Genomic DNA, 24,578 nt, shown 5'->3' with positions numbered 1-24,578 from the left:
TTTTCTCGATGAAAAAGATATTTTCACTCTTCGCCAGACGGACTTCATTAGCTTGTGATAGACAGATGCTTCACCCAATACATATTTTTTGCCCGCCCTTTTTTCCAAACCATTTACAATTATGTCTTCTCCACCAACTGGTGCGTCAGGTTACTTCACACCCAGGTGAATCGCCTTCATGTTTTTTGCATGTCTGAAAGCAATGTAGTATGACATAATAGTGAAGGTTCTCTGCCAAAGAAGCTTATATACTGGTTAAAAAAATCTAATCTAATCTAAGATCGACGGCCACTGTACATGGGACTGAATAACGCTTGAAATGTAGTCTAATGTGACTCTGTTTAGTGCAATGAATCTTTCAATTTCATTAAACTAGCTGGAATTCAATTACTGTACTCGTCCAATGTTACATTCAGGTGCTTCTGCAATCATCACATTCAGCAGCAACACATTAAGGAAACAACTGTTTCATTCTTCACTACCTTTGTTTGTCAGTGTTGAAAAAGCAGTGTCATTGTTCACTCCAATTCGGCTTACAAGAGGTTTGCACTTTTTTTCATAGCACAGCTGGAGGCATCAAACCTCAAATTCAGGTCAGGCAGACATCTCACAAGGCTTTTTTGGCAACTATAATTGAGTACAGTTTGTGTGTCAAAAAGCTTGTTTATGACATTAATTAGTTACATCAGCACAGTGCCTTGGACAGTTCAACTTCTAAAACAGCGTGTTTAAACAGTGTAAGTTAAATTTTCATTATGAGATTTATTTAAGACTGCACATTAAAGCTTCCTCCTATTTCTCCTATATAGTGCAGTAAAATGTTGGTTTTATTGGCTGAGAGCTGTTAATTTTCAGCACTAAAGGCAATCATTATACCACTGCTCTACCTTGTGTCAACATTCAAATCTTTTGGTGCATTATACATGAGAAGATAAGTTTACCTTGGGCAAGATATACATGGTCACATATTGTTGCATATTGTAAGCTAAAATTATTATTTTCTCAGCATAATTTATTTTACCGATACTAGGCAGGTACTGAGTCTCAGCTCATCTTCAACCGCTTATCCGGGGTCGGGTCGCGGGAAGGTATTAAGTCACTAAACGCAAATGAAAAACGCATGTTGCACACATATAATCTTCATATCGTCTTATGATCCACCATTGTTGCAACATGCAAAAACATTTAGCATGAGACCTGTAAGTGATCTGTGATTCCTTATTATATTTTGATAATGAAAGTTTGACATCAGATTATTTCAAGAAAACTGTTGTCGAGTAGCAATTTCATCACTTACATTCAAATATAAAAGATGCCAGTCAACAAACAACTAATCTAGTCTACTAATATTTGTGTAATAGTATAATTTGTAGAGTAATGGCCAAAACACATGCGCTGCTTAAGTGGGATGAACCACAGCATTAATTTAGCACAGTATTTTTACATGCCTATTTTTTCAGTCTATGTGGGGTACACACCCTCCCAACAGGGAAAAACTATATACAACTGAGTAAAAAACAAATATACCATGAACTGCATTATCATATAGAAAACTCAACATGCACACAGTGAAGGTGACAGCTGCCACGCTACTGACACAGTCTGTGTAGCAGGTAAAAGAAAACCTGCTGCTCCCTGCTTATGTACACTGCGCGTCCATGCCCCATATTCTATTGTGTTATTCTTATTATGACAAGACAACTTCAGAACATTGTCGTGTTTTATGATGCCAGTTTAAGGCAGAAATAACACAATGACTATTTCTGCTACCAGTGGCTCAAGTCAATCAAACAATCACAGTAACCTTTTTGATGCATACTGTGTTCTTTTGTCATAAAAAACTCACAAATGTAGATGGCTTTTGCCGTCCAATCCGAAAGCTCGTTTTGGTTAATGGATCTCATCATTTGCTTTATGAATGTTTGAATGAAACACAGCCACATCATCACTTTCAGTTGTGATAATGATTCAAATAAATGTAAGAAAACCTACACTTTACATTTTGTTTTAACATCTGAGGAACTGGCTGCATATAAATTGATATTTAAAGGTAGAGGTGAAAATGGAGGTATGACACTATATCCTGGAGCTGCATTTGAGACCGTAATGGAAAATATAAACATGCTGGTATAATTTATAAGGTCAGGTAAGCATATGCACCCTTAAGGCTAGATAGAGAGAGAACACACACACACACACACACACACACACACACACACACACACACACACACACACACACACACACACACACACACACACAGGAAGTAAAAAAATGCACTTGCATGTAATTTGATATCAGCTCGACATTTATAACAGAACAACCAAAGGTTTCTTTGTTTCCCTCAATGTTTTATGCACTTGCATTTTCACTAAACTGTCAAATCAACCTTGACTGTAACAGTTCCACCCCTCGTCTATATCCTCCTTCATAGCAAATTGAAGGTTATTAGTACCTTTTCTTTACCTTTCTCTGAGCTAAACCCTTCCCAGCTGTGTAGTGCGATAAGGGCCAAGTATCTAAAAATAACTAGCTCTTTCAGGGTACAGAGTATGCCGTGCCATTCAAGGATCCTCTTTTTTGCTCCGATACAAACACCTTGAGATAGCATGGTGGAGCTGTATTAGATAGCATCACATCTCTATGTCTTCCTTGCTGGCTTCCTTTTCCTTTTAATTTGACATTCACTAACTTCCTTTTTGCCTTCCTCCCACTACATGTTGTCTTTCTTCATTCTCCTCTATCTCCTTCCATTACCTCCAACTATCACATTGTTAAGATATCTTTATATTATATTTCATGTTTTTCTTGACTTTCTCTTAAACTCAAATTCTTTCATTATCTCCCTTCACTTCTCCTCCCTTCGTCGATCTTAGCATTTCTCTTTCAGTCACACAAAAACACACACACACTCATCTGAGTTTTGGTGCGTCCACTCCAAGGCCAGTCTAATAGCGCTTACTTCTCTCTCTAAGGGTGAGATCAAACATGAGACTATGGAAAAAAAACATGGACACCTTCAGATATCTGCAAACAGGTAACCAAACAGCTTTAACTTTATGTTACCAAAAATGGCAACATGCTTAAAAGGTGCTGAATGTTTCAATTCATTTATGTTTACTTAAAATACAATTTCCTGCTGTTTCTGGTCTCAAAAAAGTTGGCAAAGGTTTGGCTCCTGCCAAACACACACCAGCAGTCCCGTCCGTCTCTGTTTGATGTGAAAAACGAGAAGAAAGATCAAAGTCAATAACAGCTCTTGATTTCAGCAGAAAGACTTCTGCAAGTAAGCTGACATGAAACAAAATCCAACCCAGTTGCAAAAAACCTTAAAGGCTGCTCGTCTTCTCGCCATTAGTCTTGTTCATATGACAGAATTACAGTTAAAGATCCCATATTATGCACATTCTCACCATCATACTTGCATTTTGGGTACCTATTAGAATGCGTTTACATGCTTTAATGTAAAAAAAAAAACACATAATTTTGTCTGACTATACCTGTGATACCTGTCTCTTAAAGTCCCCTCCTGAAAAAAAACCCTCTCTTTTGTGATTGGTTAGTGTTTCCAGGTCTTCTCTAACTGTACTTCTGCAGCTGTGTCTCTGCATCATCTTTGCAGCTGGGGAATGACTGTAACGGCACTGTAGCGACACTTTCTAACTATAGATGGTATTCTTGTGAAATCAAACTGTACTGAAGTCCTGAATGCTGGTTTGAAGGCACAGTTTCTGATTACGGGTTGTGTGCATTTCTCTGTGGATTGAGAATTGTGATACTTTCACAATATTTATATGGCACTTCATCCTGCTTTATGATCATAAGAAAACTGGAAATCTTTTTTACCATATGGGACTTTTAAAAGCCCAGTTAACCGGTTTATTATATGCTGTTTGAAGGCAACGAGAACATTTGCACATACTGCACTGGTCTGCAGTGTGCTCAATGTTTTGTTGTACCAAGTAAGGTAACAAAACAATCATTATACCTCATTGGCAAAAGGAGAGCCCAAGACACTTGGAGCTAGAAAGAGGAAAGTGACAGCAGAAAACGAGAGTGAACAGTTTAGCCTTTTCAAGCTGGATTGCTCTGAAGATGGATGAAAGATTGTTCAGTGATGCTGGAAATGCTTGCTTTCAGATGAATGTGAAGATAACAAAATTCACTAAATGAATTATAAAGTAAAATAAAGTTATTCCACTGATGTAGATCTATGATATATGACGACATGTATCGTATTATGATAGAAAAATGTCTATCGTGTCATATTTTGCTCTATTGTTTATATCCCAGTGTCAAAAATCATACACTTTATAGGCTGAGGTGTTTGAATCCGAAAGGAGTCGCTCCAAGCATTTTTAGCGCGGCTATAACACACACACAGACCAGTCTACATACCCCAGACACATGGCACACATACTCCATATGTGACTCCAACACAGGCCGCAGTGTTTCAGTGAAATTGATAAATGATCGGCTAATTACTGTTGTGCGGTAAGTCCAACAGTCTGAAACAGCGCTGTGAAACTACAGCTCTAAATATACCGATAGCTATTCTCAAAGACGGATACAAACAAACACATTTATGTCTTAAAACAACAAATACTTTTAATAAGATGCTCGTATCAGAAATCACACCAAATGGAGTGACCGCGGGCAGCACTGGACTTATGTACATCCGCTGCAGTCCTATGTGAGGTGATATGAGATTGTGATCCATTTAGGAATCGGTAAGTTAAATTGCAATTGAATTATTTGTTTCTATAAATGCCACAGTAGTTTTAAAGCGGCGCTAATAGGAATTTTTGTATTAACAAAAGGTTATATGAATGTGTAGTGTCCTCAGAATAAATTATCATCCAAGTCTACAGTTCCCTCAGTTCAACCACATGTTTTGTTTTGGTTTTACAGCCTAAACTTTGCTTTTTTGGTTCAGTCTCACTGTTTTCATCAGAATTGTTTCCAGCCACAGCAGGCAGCTGTTTTCAACAAAAAAAAGCCTGATAAAGCCCTTGCATGTTACATGCAGAGCACCAAAAAATCAGACAGATATAGTTGTTGACTAGCTTGTGAACATGATGGAGCATTTAGCAGCAACATTTTACTCTTAGTAGTTAGTGGAAACTAAGACAACGAGAGTGAATATCATCAGGTGGCCAACAATACAACTCAAAATTGATGCTAATGTTGCTCCATGTCTGTTGGATATGTAAACAGGCTTTCCTAACATGTTCACCACAACAACTCTATAGACCTTTTCACTGGAATCCCATTGCTAGGCAACAGCAGTGGTCCTATAAGGTGATAATGTCAGTTTGATGTTTACACCTTGCTCCCAAGTTGTGAAAAAAAAAAAAATTCTGCTCTAAAGATGTTTTACTTGATATACTGAAAAGACGCCGCTCTTACAAACCGTTCCCCAATATATGAAAAAGTTATGTTTTTTCATGGCGACATGTACTAACATGATTGCGAGGCTGGACCGGCTACCTTGATGTCGGGGGAAGTAGTTTTAAAAGCTATTCAACCATCTCATCATCAGTTCTGATGGATAATGGCGCCTCAATTGATTATGTGTCTGTATACTTTGTATACAGAAAATTTTGTGCATTTTATGTTATGTTGAAATGCTGTTTTGTATTGCTTTAATGAAATGATATGATAATTAAATTAAATAAAACGATAAATATGAATACATTGAAAATGCAATGTGAGTACTATCGAAAGGCATGCAATTAACGGATTTAGTACGGTTGCAATAACTTTTTTAGTACGATATAAAGTTTGTTTGGGTTGCAGTTGCATTTTGATTTGAAAGCTTTGCTCACACATGAATACAAAAATGGCTCCCCATCACTCTCTGTTACCTTTGTTTATTAGTACATGGAGTTACCACCCATGTAAGGTGGTGTTGAATAATTTGGTTGACATGATTTTCAGTGTCACTGTGCATCTTATAGAAGTAGTTTGATATTTTGCGATATACACATATTCAATTTTTTGGTTAAGAGTTACTAAAGATTGATACCATCCTCATGTCATATGGTTATTATTAACTTCCAGTTAGCTTTACTGCTGGGGTGTTTCAGTGTTAATGTTGCAAATGTCACTACATCATGGTTCATTCCCCAGAAAGATTAATTATGGCACTACTGCTACGGGTTATTGTAAAGAATCAGCACTGCAGCCTTATCAGCCGATTTCTCCTGTTAACTGCTGTCAAACTAGAGGTCAACATACAGAATGAATGCATATGAAATGTGTGTTTGAGCACATGGTACACCAGAATAAAGCTTTGGTAATCTTACCACAACAGTAAGACAGAGACAGAGAAAAAGGGCGGGAGAGCAGAGGTCTTTAAGCTTTCCAGACACCACTATCCTTTGTAAGTTTAATTCTTTTTAAATGAGTTTAGGTGTTAAATGAGCCTGTGTTGGAGCTAAATTAAATTCCACAGCTATCATTAGAAAGGTTTCTATTAAAGAACCTTGTGTTGGGAAATTGACTCCAAGAGCATCCTGGCCTGATAAAGGCAAGAATATTTCTAATTTCCTACAAGCTGCACTCATTTTGACCCCAGGGGTTCAGCAAGGCAGCAAATAGCACATTAATTCTATATGAAAGCTGGCTGCCATAAAAAAACACCACAATATGCAACCTCTGAAGATTTGTGTGAAAGAACATTCCCACTTACAAACTATGCAGCTCGACATCCCAGTTCTGTTTCAGCGTGCTGCAAAGATCCGGAATTATTAACAAAACAATGTATGTCATTCCAGAATTAATTGGCCATCAAAACTCACACTTCTGTTACCAATTATCCCTTACTGACAGTAAACACAAAACACCCAGCACACAAATATTAGGAAGGCATAAAGTAATTTACGTATCAAGCAATAAAAACACACCAATATTTTTCACACAATGGGGTACCACATTTAAATAAAAAAAAGACAAAGCACACTTACATGTACACTTTAAAAACTAAAATACTCAAACAGACTATTGATTAACTACCAACATGAGATGCTCTGTTCTACGGAGCATTAATTAATCCCTTTACACAGAGCTGGGTGCTGAGCTAAGACTGCAGTTAAGAATACCTTTCATCACAAGCAGGCCTGAGATTACTGCTTCCTTCGTTGCCACCAAACTCACCGCTCCAGACATTGTTATTGTAGTTTCACAGTACCATGGAGATCAGTGGCCAAGTTAGACAATTAACCTTATAGACTAAAATATTAGTGTCAAACACTCACACTCAGAGGCAGAATTCTGCTTATCAGTTGTTGAAAGATGCTAGTCCCACAAATGTCAAAATTTCAAAACGTGTGAAATGTTGTGTTGCTTTTTTCTGTTTAGTATTGCTGTAGACTAAATACCTTTTGGACTGTTTCCATTTGAAAAAGTCACCTTAGGCTCGAGGAACTTTTTTTGGGCCTTTTTTAATACTATTTTTTTTTACATTTTGTTGATCATTGATTAAGATTGATTGAATTATTACTTCAAAACAGACAGGGTTCTGTTCAATGGGTCCTCCAAATTACATGACACTTCTTTGTAATTGCCCTCCAGAATGACACCACAAAATGTACTGACACCTCTATCAGCAGGACAACATCATATGTCAGTACCTTCCAGAACACAGAAAAACATCCCATTACTTTCTGCTTTGCCCCCGATGGACAGGAGTCATAATTAAAAAAGGCTGCCTGTTACTTAAATGTTGGTTTTTGGGTATTTGCTGAAATAATTTATGCTGTCGTTTTTCTCTTCTGTTGACGTGCCAACACATACAGAATATGCCCCTAGCAGACAGAGTTAACATCATGCGGACCCTGGTGGGAAATTAATCTCTGTATGAATCACAAATTATTGCGATATGAAAATAATCAGTTGCAGCATACGCATACAGTATGTGCATGTATGACAGTGTGGTAGGACATAACGGAAGCAAGAGTCAAAGGACGTTTAACCATAACCCTCTCACTTACTTTGGTTACTTCCTTCTCATTTCAACGAACCCTGGGGCACAGAGTTCCTGAAGCACGAGTCATCTGACTCTTCCTGCCTTTGGCCCCTAGGCCCAATCCACATTTTCTAATAGAGATGTTGAGCAGAAAACACAGAGGGGAACAAGCTAAAAGTCTCTCTGAAGAAAGAAGCAGATTATATATAGCCACTGATTAAGGCAGAGATGGGAACATGACCTACATGCATAACAACATGTTCTCTCACTTTCTGCTACAGAACAGGGCCTCCGTCCAGGACCAGCACTCTACAACTGGGAGAATAACTCTAATTATAACACCAGAGTCAGATTTCAATGCACACCTCATTAATATTTCTCTCATTATTGGGTTAATAATGTTTTTAGAGGCGTGGGAGACTTGGGAGAGCTGTTGGCATGCCAGTGAACCTTCACTTCCAGTGTACCTGTCATGCAGGTAAAAAACGACCGCTCCCATCCATTGTGCCTGTATCGTGTATCAGATTATAGGTAAAACAGATAACTCCTTTCAAACACAGAGCCTGTTCTCAAAATAGCTGTTCCCCTGGGAGACTTGTGGGGGATAAGGGGAGGAACGGGGAGAAAAAGAAAGGTAGTGGAAGAAAGAGAGAAGGCTTTCTCTTTCCTCATCAATCTTTTGGATTCTGTCCCACCGTTGCCAATGACCGTGTATCCAACTGGCTCCAAAAGCAGCAGCAGGTAGCCGCAGGGAGCACACCACCAGATTCAATTGAGATCCTTTTATCAGCCACCTGAGGTTGATTTAAGGCCCCTGTTCCTGGGCAGTGATATCAGCTGATTATACTGCAAGTCAGTCCCTTTCCTCCCCTCATCTCCCTCAGCTACAGCCCATTACCCAGAACTGCTGCGATGCACTGTCTGGGCTCATGCAGACACGGAGAGGAGGCAGAGAGGCCGGTCATTGCGGCGAGACAAGATCAAAGGCAATAACTTTGTTTTTTTATGTCCAAGTGGCATTAACAATTATCAGTTTTCAGGCCTATAAAATGTTCAGCCAGAGTTATTAATGTGTCTGTTTGTTAGTGAGTGTTTCTGCCAGAGGCCACAATTGGCCATAGATTATGGACTACATGCCCATATAACAGGGATGGATTCTCCGACTTCCTTGTTTAGGAGATGGAAATGTGCAGCCTGTCACCTGTTAAACACTCTGTGGCTGCTTCTTGTTCCACTATATTAGCTTCTTCTTCTACTATATTTAAACCTGACCTTGACTCATTTTGTAAACAGCATTTTAGATAACTAGCTGTAGTAAAAAGAAGATTGCATTTGATGTGACTGCTGTACAATAAAAGCCACCTAATGTTTTGCCATCTAAATGCAGACTCTCAACAGTATAAAAAATATTGCTTGATTTCATGTAAATCTCTTTTTACTTTAACTTTAAAACAATACTAGCATGATGATCTGTACAGGAAGTTATGCCATAACTGTGCCTACTTGAATTGCATTAACTGTAGGATCTAGTGTGTTTGAGCTCAAGCAAGACACAGCCCTGCAATAATGCACAGTGTTCTAAATTGGTGTGCATGTACCGTAATTTCCGGACTATAAAGCGCACCTGACTATAAGCCTCACCAGCTAAATTTAGGGTAAAATACAGATTGCTCCATATAAAAGCCGCACCCGACTATAAACCGCAGGCGTTTTGATGTGTAATTACCGTAGTATATAGGGGTTCCTGCTACCACGGAGGGGATTGTCGGGACAGAGATGACTGTTTGGGAACGCAAAGCGTCCCATTTATTAACAATAAATCTTTCAATCATTCAATCAAACTTTCACATCTGTGACATGGCGAACAGCATTTGTGCAGAGTACAAATAATACAACGGTGCAAAGTAATACAAAGTGCTCGCCTGTAACACGGCAGTAAAAGTGCAGTCCCGCGGCCGTTTACATTATCAAAATAACCAGCCATTCATTGATGTCAAGGGTACATGCAGCAGCTCTATTTCCTTCTTTGACAGCCAGATCGATTGCCTTTAACTTAAAAGCAGCATCATATGCACTTCTCCGTTTGTTTTCCATGTTGAGGGTGTTTGCATGAACACTTCCTTCGCGCAAACTGTCGCTGAAGCTCTCCTACTCTTTGTTTTGCTCTCGTTACCTGGAGCCAGATGTCTGCCTCGGTCTCGCGCATCCTCGGTAGTGCGCGCCCCTGGTTACCGTAAGCCGTAGAAAAGCCGCACCGTTGTATAAGCCTCAGGGACCAGAACGAGGGAAAAAAGTAGCGGCTTATAGTCCGGAAATTACGGTATGTATATTTGTTGTCATATGCTTCTATATATGGTGAGCCAAAATATATTCTTATATCTAATGAAAGCTTGCAGCTTTTTGTGATATGGAAGTAACCCTTTTGGGTTTTTCTGTGTGTTGACAGATGGGTCATTGGTGACCTCATCACCTAAGCATATACTGTATGCCTTTCAGAATCAGAATTCTCTTTATTGTCATCATACTTAGTACAATGAAATGTTGTATGGATTATCCCATACACATATCAAAACAATAAAAAAAATCAAAATAGAAACAGAAACAAAAAGACAAAGTCAGTAGGCAGCAGCAGCTGGCAAATAGCGTGAAAACAAACTGCTGAGTGTTTAACAAAGTGTTTAAAATGTATATTTACAAAAGTGTACAGTATATTATAAGTTATTAGTGCAAATCCTTTTCAGTCAGTTAGGAGGTGTGTGGGTGTGCAATGAGGGGGGTTGGGGGGGGGGGTGACAGAGGCCACAGCTCTGGGGTAAAAACTGTTCCTCATCCTGCTGGTGTTGGATCTAAGGGCACTGAACCGTTTACAGGATAGTAATGGCTCAAACAGAGTGTTTTCAGGGTTTGTGTAATCCCTGCGTATGTTGCTGGCTTTCTTACTCAGTTTGCTGGCATATAATTATTATATTAGCAGGTAGAGTGAGAGAGAGAGAGAGAGATCGACAGGAGACAGGAGGACACACTGAGCCTCATGAAAAAGCAGCTGGCTGTTCCCTTGCAGTTGTAATAATGCACCGGTTAGTCTCTCTTACTGCATGATAAAGAGGGAAATTGGGGGGTACATACTATATTTGATATATTGTATTTTCCACCTACTTGCTTTTCTTCTGTTTGTGTGGGTTGAAGCTGTGCACAACAAAGATGGTACGGAACCTGTTTTTATTCACTTTTACATATTTATTTTGTGGGGAAAACCCAACCCTATGCATGTTACTAATTCAACTTCTTCCCCGGAGTTGTTTGGGTTTTGTCGTCTCGCAGGTCTCTGCTGATCGTGGTGGCGCCTGCTGCCGTGGTCCTGCATGACGCTTCCTGCTACTATTATAATCTATAACCTTAGCTGTGCTTGTTTCTACTATCCTGCTGTATTAACTGCCATAACATATAAGACATATTCACATTACTATAGATATTTTTATAGTTACTGGAAGTGTGTCTGTCTCTGTCTTTGTGTCTGTCTTTATCTCTTTTCTCTCTTTCTCTGTCCTTTTCTTCCTCCCCAACCGGTCAAGACGGATGTCCGTCCTCCACAGAGCTGGGTCTGTCTGACGTACCTGCCTGTTATAGGGAAGGTTTTCGTTGCCACCGTACTCTACAGAGGAATTGTTGGGTCTATGTAAATGTAATGTGTGGTCTATACCTACTCTGTAAAGTGTCCTAAGATAACTTTTGTTATGATTTGACACTATAAATAAAATTTAATTTAATTTAATTTAATTTAATTTTAAGCAAAGGAGGTTACATGGCATGGTGTTTAAAACAGCTGGATACTGTGCAGATCATATTCAGTTTACCAACACAGAAAAAAGTCCAGGACCAGATAATGAAAAAATATACCTTCTTATTTCAAAGTGTTGATTTAAAATATCCCAACTGATTTTGTGTCTTTCTTCTTCTTTGTCTGCATTTGCGCTCTGGAACTCATTAAAAATGTCACATCCTGTTTAGAAAAGCAGAAAAGGAACTGATTTTGCTCCAGAGCACAGATATGTACATAGTATTGCATTTGCTTAGATTAGGTTTTGGTTTGGTTTTAGATATTTGATCTGGTATAGAAATATGTCTTACAATATCGGCTTTATCATTTCCAATAAAAGTAGACCTATGTGGCTTTATAGAGAGAACATGATATATTGAACAAAGTTTGAACAAAATTAATGTGTGAGCCTTGATCATGCCTCGATTGATAGCTGTTATTGATTCTAAAGCTGTCCTTGGTGAGGTATGAGGACCACGATCGTCAGAGCTGTGGATACAATTTCAGTACTGATGCCATTGTTCAGCTTTCCCAATTTACATAATGCTTTCACCGTGGCATTTCTGTGCTTTTGTGTGTGCAGTACAATAGATTATTAACACTTACAATACAAACATACACACACACACACACACACACACACTCTCTCTCTCTCTCTCTCTCTCTCTCTCTCTCTCTCTCTCTCTCTCTCTCTCTCTCTCTCTCTCTCTCCCTCTCTAATTTGGTTTCCAACACTTAATTTGTGAAAAGACAAAACCTTGACAAACTGATCCTGACCTGAAGTATAAACACCTACTGTAATGTCACCATAAAAAAGCAGACTTTTCCAGGTGTGCCAGCCAACATTCACTCACAAGATAGAAACTAAAAATACTTTTTTGTTGTCGTTTTTTTTAGAGCCACAGGTCACACCATTAGGTATCTTGTTATGGGTCAAATGAGGTGCAGCATGACAGCTCACACAAACGCCTGTCGAATGAGAAGATCACTCTCAATAATGAACACAGCAGAAAATAGAGCTTTTGACACAATATTAACAGGTTGTTAGGCTCTTTAGAGAAGAATATCTGTTGTATCTTTAAAGTGTCTAAAGTATTTTCTTTGGTAATGTAGATTAGATCGTTGTTAATTGTTAAATGATAGGTTCATATTTCCAAGCACATCTTAAAGTTAAAAAAATTAATTTTTCAGTTTTGGTTAGCAATCCAGATCCAGCATAGGAAGGGACGACAATGTCAACGACAATGAAAAGTGCTATTTAAAGAGATAATTACAGAATGTAAATTTATTGAATGGCTACTGCAGAAAAAGTGACGACTATAAATAGTATAAAAATGGGTCTTGATTTCATGAAAATCTGAGGGTTATTTACTTTAAACAAACACTGCGTTTACAAATTTATAAATTTAATATCGTTTGGTTTTGGACTGCCAAATACTTCTCTAAAGTGGGCCTTTGCTTGAATCACACCCATCTTTGGTTGGTTATCATGCCAGGGGTATAAAGTGTGTGTGTGTGTGTGTGTGGGGGGGGGGGGGTACATAACTGTAAATACCGCATGGTTGTAAAGTCATCGCAGCGTCAAAATCTGTCAGCAGACAGACACACAGACAGACAGACAGATGTATACACATAACACATAGTAAAGTACTCAAAACCGCCTTTGTAATAGTTCCCTTCCCGTTGCAGTAGGTATCTTATGGATGAAACAGGCACACAGACTCCCAAGGAGAAAACAATGGTAGAAAGATTAATCGGTCTGCCAATTAAGCGCTCCCCCTTGTGTCAATTACACCATTCTATGGAGACGTCAGTGTCATGGTCGCAATCCTCAACTCTTCAACCTCAATCTTTACTCGTACTCCAATATTTTTTTGTCATATAATTTTATTCCGAATGGCAGTTTTGCATCTTCATATACAGCATTATCTAAAAAGACAGATGCAGAGAAAAACGATTTTTAGGAATTTTTCTTCCACTGTGTCTGCATAATACTTCACTCAGCCAAACTTGGGGAACACTTTCAAGTTCACTCTGCCATTCATGAGCCCGAATCTCAGCGAGCTTGTGTGAAAGTTTAAGAGCAGAGGGGGAATCATAATAAAGGTGACAGAGGACATCTCATGGGACACCTCACCTTCAGGCACACAGCAGAGGGATCCAACTTGGTAACAGTTCAATTAATTCCTCACAAGGAACTTAACTCCGGGGCCATAAATATGGTGCCTCTGGTGTGACCCCAATTATGAGAAAAGAAGTAGAGAAATACAGAACAACAACTATTAATTTAATTGGTAAAACGATCAAGCTGGACCACTGTTCATCTAAAGATAATAAAGAGCTATGTGATCCAAATGTTAAAAGCGTGCAGAGGTGGAAAAATTATAAAGCTTTGTTAGTTCATTGGATGATTATGAATTATGAATATACATTAATGTTTCAGCCCTGCTCTGTGTTTTGGGTCAGGCTACAGGCTGTGCATCATTTTCTCAAAAAGTTAAAATTGATTTCTTTGTTTTGAAAGCTAAACAACAATTTAAATGAATAAAAGAAACAATAACTATAGGTCTTCATCAATAAAGACCTTAGTATACATACAAATCTGTGCAGTATCTGGGCATCTTTTCAGCATCTTTTTGTGTATTGTATGTATTAATGTGTGTACCTGTGTGTGTGTGTGTGTGTGCGTGTGTGTGTGTGTGTGTGTGTGTGTGTGTGTGTGTGTGTGTGTGTGTGTGTGTGTGTGTGTGTATGCGTAAACACTTGTTTATTACTCACCCCAGTGTCGTCATGGTGACAATAGTGTACCAAAAGGAAGCTGGGATGCTGGTGAACTTGGTGGAGCTGGAGCCCTTCTCTGCGTAGAACATAACCGTGGCGAAGATGATGATGGCCATTGTGAGTGAGAAGAGGAGAAAGCCCAGCTCTGAAGCACAACTCTTGAGTGTATAACCCAGAATCCGCAGGCCCTGCGAATGACGGGAGAACTTGAAGATACGAAACACTCGAAACACACGCAGCGTCACAAAGGCCCCGCTCACATCCTCGTTGTTCGTCATCACAAGGCCAATGTAGTACGGCAAGATGGCCACCACATCAATGATGCTCATCACTGAGCGCATGAAAAGGTAGCGGCTAGGTGCAGCGAACAGGCGCATTAGGTACTCCACTGTAAATATCATGACGCAAGCGGTGTCCATGCAGAAGAACGCCACCGTGTAGCGTTCACCACATGGCATGTCTTTCTGGTTGGCGGTTGAACCACAGGGCACCGTCTCCACCACATTAGTGATGACAGAAATGGCGATGAAGAAACCAGTGACATAGTAGAAGACCAGAGCCATGGTGGAGGTGTGGGGGTTCTCGAAGGCCCGCCACATGGTCTCTCTGAAGTTCATGTCGGGCAGCTTCATGTCCTTGCTTTCCTCTTGATCATCCTGCAGCCGCTCTAAATTCTCCCTCTTTCTGTCCTTATACTCTTCATAGCAGCAGTCGCCGATGATCTCAGGGATGATGCCGAAAAATATCAACTCCTCGTCGTAGGCTGTGATGCACTCATGGCGGGGGTAGTGGAGCTTCCCTGTCCGGTAGAAGTTAAGGATGCTTCTGAAGGCATCAGGGTCCCGGTCAAAGAAGTACTCCTTGATGTCCTCATTGTAAAAGAAGTCTTTTTCAGAGCTGCCCAGCAGAGTATCAGGGTAGCGGTCCAGAGTGGTTCTCCAGGTCTGAAAGCGGCGGCCGCTGACATTGAGGATAATCAGCTCGTCCTGTCTCTTACTGTTATCCCTTGGTGCAACAGGCATGGGGCAGTTGGCAACAGGCATCCAGCCAATTGCTGCTGCCCTGGCAAAGGGGAGCCATGCTGCTACTCCTGTCGCCATTGTGAAGCAAAGTCTTCAAAGTAGTCCTCCTCACCTTCAGAGTCGACTCTCTTCAACATCAACTGACATCTGAGGAAGACATTGCAACAAAAAGAGGGAACATAAAGCTGGAATCAGTAGCACACTAGGTGACCCACCAAATTATCAGTGTTTCCCATCATGACAGTATGAAAATAAAAAAATGAGTTATTAAATTTCCAGTCACTCTACACTGCATTCAATCCAAATCCACCAGAGTGAGCAAAGCACCAGCAAGAAGCACACAGGTAAAGATACAGTCTAGTCCCAGTCCTGTTCAGGTTTGAGCACCTTATGAGTTCTACTGATATCTTAAGCCTTTGCAGTTTGCTTACACCGACTGATTTAGTTGCGTTTCTGAACCAAAAGACTTTTGGACCTTAGCCAAAATTTCGCCTATAGATATGTGTGCAGTGAATACCGTTAATCAGTTGAACTAACAACATCAGCATCATTAGAAAAGACACAAGTACAAAAAGTATATGTCCTGAGCAGCATCGTTAACTGACCTACAGGGAGACGCGCTGACTGTCAGGGACTGAAACCTGTTGCATCGGAGTAAGGAGGCTGCTCCGCATCTTTCTATATGGATATATCATTGCAGCCTTTTTTGATAGGTTAATAAAAACATTAATGACCTGAAACCGTTTTTAGAAATAAACCCATGTCACCAGGTTAATTTGTCATTTGAAATAAATTGCCTGTTTACACATATCATAATAATAATAACAATAATAATAATAGATTTTATTTATAAGTGCCTTTCCAAGCACCCAAGGACACTTTACAAATGTACCTCATGCCTTAAAAACATATTCAAAATGTGCAAAAACAGACATTTTGTATAGCCTACTGAAAATACTTGTTTGCATGCCCGTAGCTGACTAACTTCAACACGAAATGCATAATGCCAATATCGAAATGAACCCCAACATGTTCGAAGACAGAAAGTGAGTGAATGGAGTGAAACACATAAACCGACACTTACCGATATAAGTGGAGAGGGGGAATAAAATCCCAACTCTACTAAACAGAATCAGATTTTCTGTAAAGACCGATTCCTCAGTTAACAAGTGAGAGAAGAAGAGCTCTTTCCATCCAGCGGGATGAAGCAGCGAGCAGCACCTCTCCTCTCTCGTTGGTCGGTCGGTCGGCAGACTCCGGCACAGAGCAGAGCGCCAAAACGCGGCAGATGGAGCAGAATGAAGCACTCGTGGGACCACTGGACTCCGCCGAAACGGTCTGTAGCGAGATTTAGTGGAGGTCCACTAACGCATTTTAGATCCTGGCGTCTTTGTTTTCCTGACAATGTTTGTAAGTGAAATGTGATGAGTGGAGCAACGCGCCTCCCTTCTCCCCAGCACAAAGTACAATGTGCGTCTCCCTCTCTCTCTTTCTCTCTCTCTCTCTCTCTCTCTCTCTCTCTCTCTCTCTCTCTCTCTCTCTCTCTCTCTCTCTCTCTCTCTCTTTCCCTCACTCACTGTGCCAGCTCTCTCATCAACCCGTCTCCCTTCCTCCCTCTACCTCACTTTACCATCATATGTGACACTCACCCCGTCACTTTGGATACATTCAATACTGTGGTGCTGCATTGTTAAAGGCTACCACTATATACACTGCGATACAACTGTATTGCAATAGTGGGGCCAGTAGGAGATTATTTTAAAACTTGTAAACTAATTCTTTAACAAACTATGTTTGTGAGAATCGCATGACACCACTCATTATGGAAACAACATTATAACTCCAATAAACTGAACAACCACACAACTGATCTGGAAACTAAATAAATCCAATTCAAATGATTTCCAGAGATTGAGCTCCATTGCAACACTGCATTTAGTACAGTGTACTTTTACAACTTTTTTTGGATGAACAACCAGCCACAAAAGTCCATTATACAAGTGTTAAGTATTAGTATTAAACTCCTAAGAAAATCCACTGCCTTCATTTTTCTCAAACAAGCCTTCATCATCTAACCCGAGCAAAGCAGAGAGGGGGTGTCAAAGAGGGACCTATAGAGCCTCCTCATCAAAGACGGAGATGTTACTGCGCTCCACTGGTTCTCCCTCCTATCTCACACTTCAATCCAAGGCAGCATGGTCTGTAAGTAGGCACCTCAGGGGACTTGTGCGGCTGGATGAGGATGGTCTTTGAATGGATTGCCTTGTGTTTGGCCGTTAGAGGAGAGAGGGAGGCAAAGTGAGAGAGAGAGAGAGAGAGAGAGAGAGAGAGAGAGAGAGAGAGAGAGAGAGAGAGAGAGAGAGAGAGAGAGAGAGAGTGGACTGTGAGGCTTGCCCGTTAAGACAGATAAGCTATTGATGGACATTCAGATGTTCAGATGAAGTTCTGGCACATTGTGTAAAATATTCATCAATTGAGTCTTGAAACAATACAGTTTGGGGTTTTGACATAGCCATTATTGCCTTCAGCAGATTCTTCTTTTTATTTTGTGATTTAAAAAAATAATCTGTCACCTCAATCCGCCAAATGCTGATATCCTATTGTCTGTGCTGATGATAGTTTTCCTACTCTTACTCCTTTTTGTGACACGTTCCTACCTCTGGTGTGGCATATGAATTTAAGAGAAGAACACTTACATACAATTTTTCACAGTGCTTTGCATGAGATGGGGACAGTAGAAGCTTTCAAATATTCAAAAAGGATATCTAAAGAGAATTAATGTTTAAAAAAAATTGCCAGACTAAAATGCTTTTAATAACGGGAAACTGATATCTAAATTACTTTGCACCAAATTATTATATCAACTATTTTCCAAATGCATTATGTTAAGATAACACTAAAGGTAAATAATGCAGCATATTTGTCATGATTCCTGTTTTCTGTCAGTCTTTTCCTTTCCTTTTGTGCTAGTGTTTGTCTCCATCTGTCTGTTGTTCCCTGCATGTGTCTCCCCTCTTGGTGTGTGTCTGTCTGGAGCTGGTAGGCGTGGTTCCACCCAGCTGTATCCAGTTCCACTAAAGACCTGCTCTGCTGCTTAAAAGGCCAGATGTAGGACACATTCGTCGCCAGACCGTTTTCCTCATTTGTGTGATAACTTCGCGTCGGTTGGCTCCCGTACTTTGTTTGTTTGAAACCTTCGCTCTTCGTAGTTTGTGTGTTAACCATTGTTTCTTTGTTCCCTTTTGTTATAGTTTCCCACGATCCCGATCCTCTCCCCCTCGACCGTCTCATCACGTTTTGTTTGTTTGTTTCCCCTGTTTTTTGGTTTCTCTTGTTTCTGTATTATTAAATATAAATTTAAACCGTTCTTTGTGTCCCTGTCTGCATTTGGGTCCGATTCATCATGTTATTCTCCGCAACGTTCATGATAGAACAGTCTGGCCATAACATGGACCCCGCAGACATGGAAGTCGACACTCCGGGCTTTTCCGTTCGTCAAGCGGTATCCGCTCAGGGTGTTCTGCTCTGTCAGCATTCACAGACGCTGCAAGGAATCCTTGAGAGTCTGAACCAGCTGTCTACCTGTGTTTCTCGCATGGAGGGAAGACAGGCGTTATAATGGGAAGTTAGGGGAGTGTAAAATGTTCTTATTTCAATGCTCCCTCGTGTTCGGTCAGCAGCCCCTCACCTACGCTAGCGAAAGCTCCAAAATAGCAAATGTGCTAGGTTTGCTCACCAGTAGGGCCTGAGTCTGGGGAGCAGCTTTTTGGAACAACCCTCTCACGATTCAGGGGCGGATACTAACATTATCGACTCTGAGTTGGTTTGTACTAGTCAGTTCCCCGACTGTTCCTCTTGTTACTCCGTTGGTGGTTAATGGTCTAAGTGGTGAGGAGCTAGCTCAGATCTCTGCCGAGACGATTCCCATGACCCTGTCGCTAGCGGGTAATCAAACTGAGACCATAGCCTCCCACATTATGCCGTCCGCTAATGCTCCCGTTGTTCTTGGTCTCCCCTGGCTTATCACTCACAACCCTGTTATTGACTCGGTAACAGGCAGGGTTGTGAGTTGGAACAGCAATCGTCATTTTTCCTGCCTTCGTTCGGCCCCTTCTAGGTGCCCCAGTGACCCCAGATCTTCGTTGCCCGAACCTCCAGACTTGTCCTCAGTGTATCATGTCCTCGCCGAGGTGTTAAGAAAGGCCAAGGCGTTATCCCTGCCACCTTAATGTCCTTATGATTGCCCCAGTTGTTACCTGGGTCAACTTTCCCTACCAGTCGTCTATATAACCTGTCAGGACCCGAACGTGAGTCCATGGAGACGTACATTAACGACTCCCTTAAATCCGGGATCATTCGTCCTTCTTCCTCCCACCTGGGAGCTGGGTTTTTCTTCGTGGCCGAGAAAGACAAGTCATTACGACCCTGTATTTATTACTGCGGCCTTAACAACATGACGGTGAAGAATAAGTAAGTAAGATGGTGCACTTTGTTCCTCTGCCAAGTTTGCCGTCAGTAATGGAGACAGCATTTCTTTTGGTGGACCATGTTTCGACTCCATGGGATCCCTCTGGACATCGCTTCGGACCGGGATCCCCAGTTCACTTCCTGTGTCTGGAAAGCCTTCTGTCAGGCTCTGGGAGCCAGGGTCAGCTTATCCTCGGGCTACCACCCTCAGTCTAACTGGCAGACGGAGAGAGCCAACCAGGATTTGGAGACCGCTCTTCACTATGTCTGTGCCCGCAATCCCTCGTCATGGTCGTCTCAGCTGTCCTGGGTTGAATACTCCTACAACTCCCTCTCCTGCTCTGCTACAGGTATGTCTCCCTTTGAGGCTTCATTGTTACCCGGTGGAAGTCGGCTGTAGGGGGTTCGTGGGAGCATCCACCAAGCGCTTCCTAAAAAACATGGGGGTCACCGGCCCCAAACTCAGAAAGGCTCTGAAGGACCTAGCTGATGAGGCTGAGCAGGGAAGCTTCTGCCTTTGGCTAAGAAGGAAGGACCAGGCATGGGGAAAACAAGGGTCCTAGGGTTAGCTGTAAGGGGTGGCAGGGAGACGTCCTTGCCGTTGCTCCACCACCGTGAGATGTCCCGGGATTAATGAAGTGAAACATCAATGAAGGGTGGCTCCCGGCTGATGACCCTGCAGCTGCCCGCAATGGCACCGTCGGAGGTGCGACAAGCAGAAATGCTTAGCAGGCAGTCACTTGCCTGTGCTACAATCTACTTACCTCCTCTCTTTCCGGCCCAGGAGTCGGAGATTGCAGTGCCCTCCGTTCAACACCATCTCCGGAGGGTTTGTCAGATCGGGAGGGAGGTTCGAGGGGCGTTGCTTCGGACTGCTGAGCAGAATCGCAGGATGGCGGATCGCTGTCGCATCCTAGTCTGTAGCTGGTAGCCGTGGTTCCACCCAGCTGTATCCAGTTCCACTGATGACCTGCTGCTGCTTAAAGGGCCAGACCGTTTTCCTCATTTGCGTGGTAACTTCTCGTTGGTTGGCTCCCGTACTTTGTTTGTTTGAAACCTTCGCTCTTCGTAGTTTGTATGTTAACCATTGTTTCTTTGTTCCCTTTTACTATAGTTTCCCGCGATCCCGATCCTGTCCTCTCTCCCCTGTTTTTTGGTTTCCCTTGTCTGCATTTGGGTCCGATTCATCGTGTTATTCCCCGCACCGTTCAACGACAATATTTTCTTAAATCCTTATATAATACATCAGGGGTTTTTCACAGTTACTTGCAAACTTTATCTCAACTGACAGGAAAAAACAGGATGGCAGCCATTTAAGTTTAATTCTCATACTGTCGCCTTAGTATATTTAATTGTTGAAACTTATTTAGATCAAATAAGCCAAGTGAATAAAAAAAAATTGGTGTTCTATTATACATCATCCAAATATGCACTGATAAGGCCAAAATCTGTATGGCAGGGTATGCAGGGTTCACATCTGTAGGGTGTTGGCATTTAGAAATGCAGGTATAATCACTCACTGTTAATCATGAATTTAAATCTTACACATCAATTGGTATCATTTCTTTAATAGTTAATCATCCAACTTCTGTTGACTAAAGCAACAGATAAGATTTCATGGTGTTTTTCCATCTGGCTGCCCTGCACCTGGAGTTGCTGCATGCTGATTGGATGAAAGCCAAACTGTATGAATGATGGCCCCATACACACAGACCAACTCCATGAGAGTACAGAACCTGATAGCGGCTTCATCTGCTGCCATTTATGTGAGCTGTTTCTCATTTTGACTGAGGCCTTTGAATTAGATTAGATCTCTTCAATATGATCTTACTGTATATTTAGATGTTTGATCATCATTATGTCAGAAAGTTATTATATCAGGGTTATTTCTATGTTCCACCTCCTATCATTCATGGTTTTCATGGCCTTATGAACTTTTCTTTATCATTACTTCAGCTGTGGTGTCTCACCTTCAGAGTCAGAGTGAATTTGCTGTAGCTGTATATTACCATCTTTCTTCTTTAAACATTGAAAAGTGAAATCACTACTTTTGGAGATACATGGTTTCCATGGTACAGGAAGTAACTTTGGACTACAGTTGTCAGACAAACATAAAAGGTACAATATTTGTCTCTGAGATGTAGTGGAGTAGAAATGTAAAGTAGCACAAAAGTGGAAAAACTCAGGTACAAGTATTGTAAATTTGTACTTGTTGTACTTGATGTACTTAATTCTAAACCACCACTGTTGGTGGGTGAATTGCATTGTGTGTTTGGTGCTAGATATTGACAAAGAAGAAGAATGCAATGCATAAAAAAGACAATATCTCTGGTTCTCCATTGCGAGTTCAACAATGTCAGAGGAGTGTCATGCTTAATTAGTGTTGTACTCTTTTGAAGTCTTGGATATTCTCTATTAAATGTAGTTGTGAAGCTGATTTCAACTCAACAGTAGCTGTGGTTCCATTAGACTGTCAAGCAAATTTAAAGCGAACGTTTGAAATGTCACAATATACATTTTAATTAAGTATGTTTCAATCAACATCAGGTTTGGAGTGAATAAACTAGGCTATAGCTATATAGCATAGTTTGGTCAGAAGTCGGCACTATAGGCCATGCGTGACTACAGTATAATCCTCTAGTAAACAGAGCAGAAAAAGGCTAGGGTGCTAACCATAAACAAAACAAGTTGCCTCAGTCATCTAAAAGCATCTATAAGAGAAAAATGCAATCAGTTTCTGGAATCAGGAATTTGTTTAAATTGCACATAAAAATATGTTTATGGAAATATGGTTAGTGAACCCCTATTTATCTCCACTGAACTGACCGTTCTCACATTATTTAAAATCCCTGTTCATGTTAAGATGAAAACCAAAAACACCCCTTATTTTCATAATTTACTCCTTACATCTCACGCTGCATAACTTGCATATAAAACAGCCCTCACTATTAGACCCATGATGAATGCAAATGGTTTAGTAAGCTGTAATCTTTCTGCCAAGCCCCGGTCTATTGAACATTAACCATGAGCAGGAATATTTTATTTAGAATTTAATTTCCTTCTTTATCTGGTAACAATTAGTGAAGGCATTAACCACTACCCACAATATATGGATATAAAGATAGAGACATAGACACCTAAAATAAACAGAGAAAGGGATGGACGTGGCTGTCAAGAAAAGGAAGTAAAGGTAATGAGGTGGATGGGCCACAGGTGTCCTCTGAACAATTACAGAGCACTAACAGCTGGAGAAGCAGTGGGCCTGCGAGGCTACCAGAAGAATAACAAAGGAAAGAGCTAATAGAAAGACGGGAGTTTCTGAGATATTACGAGTGTGAAAAATCACAAGGGTGTATCTTAAAGAGGGAAAAGCAATTCAGTCTGGCAGGCTATAGATCCAAAGAGATAATACCAGAAGCATCGAGTGTGTTTGAGCAGTCATCTTATGACTCAGACCCAGGCTTCATTATCCAAAACACAAACCACACAACAGTGTAACATGCATTAATCCTGTTGATCGGACTTGTTGTGGCGATGCAGAGAAAATATACAAAAAGACAGACAAAAGACAGATTGACCACAGTGTCAATCAGCACCATAGGGCCAACCTGGGAACCCCTTAAGCTTTGAGCTGCAGAGCAAATAAACAACATGCAAAATCGAAATTCATAAGAAAGCCCTGTCAAGTCTGGAGTAGAATGAGGAATTAGCATATACACACATACACTGCTATAAGTCTCACTGAAATGATGAATAGAAAGCTTTATATCAGAGTTTTGAAACTCATTTATCAACAGTAAATGGATCCATAAAATGCAGGTGTGTTAGCCTAACCAATTACACATTAAAGCAGTGCTCTTACAGCGCTCTAATGTACATTTTTCTCTCTCAATGTTGTTTATTTATAGCATATATTATGTACTTGCTAGTGCAGTGCATTTTGCTATTATATTAACATACTGTATGCCTATATAGCATACAAAAAATATAAATGAGTGATGCTCACCAATCCCAAAAATTAGCGGCTAAATGTGTGAAGATTTACTAAACAGACTACTGTATGTCAACATGACTATTTAGACTGTATATATTGATTTTACATGTTGGCAACACCTTGTACAGTACAATGCAAAAAAAAAAGAAAAAGTTTTACATTTATATATGAATTCCCCACAGAAAATAGCAATGTTATCATAGTTCAGTGTTTTAATTAAAACTCTAATGAGTGCAGTGACTGGTCCAAGGAATCCAAGGCTGATTTATGACAAATTAATAAATTACATACAGTAATGAATATTTTCAATTATGGAGGTCCCGGCTGATAAAATCATCCCCCCTCGATGGGTTCAAATGTGGCAAACGTCGTCCTGTGACAGCTTAGATTGGATCTCATGTGGGAGCTAGAAATGTGTTCCATTTGTTTTATACTTGCATTATTTATAGTTAGATGTATGCACTTGCAAATAGCACCCCAACACATAAATACAATGCAATGCAAATACATGGCAATGTGACAACAGGA

At 40.6% G+C, this 24,578-nt stretch overlaps 1 protein-coding gene across 1 annotated transcript in view; it reads right to left on the bottom strand.

Moving 5' to 3' along the window:
• Window positions 1-15,667, bottom strand: part of LOC310966072 (A-type voltage-gated potassium channel KCND3-like) — a gene marked incomplete at both ends in the record, with an annotated part of 76,788 nt that extends 61,121 nt beyond the window's left edge. The window contains one exon of the mRNA XM_083939871.1: window positions 14,565-15,667. Within this exon, the coding sequence (XP_083795997.1) occupies window positions 14,565-15,667 (1,103 nt within the window). The remainder of the gene's footprint in view (window positions 1-14,564) is intronic.
• Window positions 15,668-24,578: the final 8,911 nt, after the last annotated feature.

Source organism: Echiichthys vipera (genome assembly GCF_963691815.1).
Source record: "Echiichthys vipera genome assembly, chromosome: X".
NCBI lineage: Eukaryota > Metazoa > Chordata > Actinopteri > Perciformes > Trachinidae > Echiichthys > Echiichthys vipera.
The sequence above is the reverse complement of the archived record's forward strand: the minus strand, read 5'-3'. Positions and strand labels throughout refer to the sequence as shown.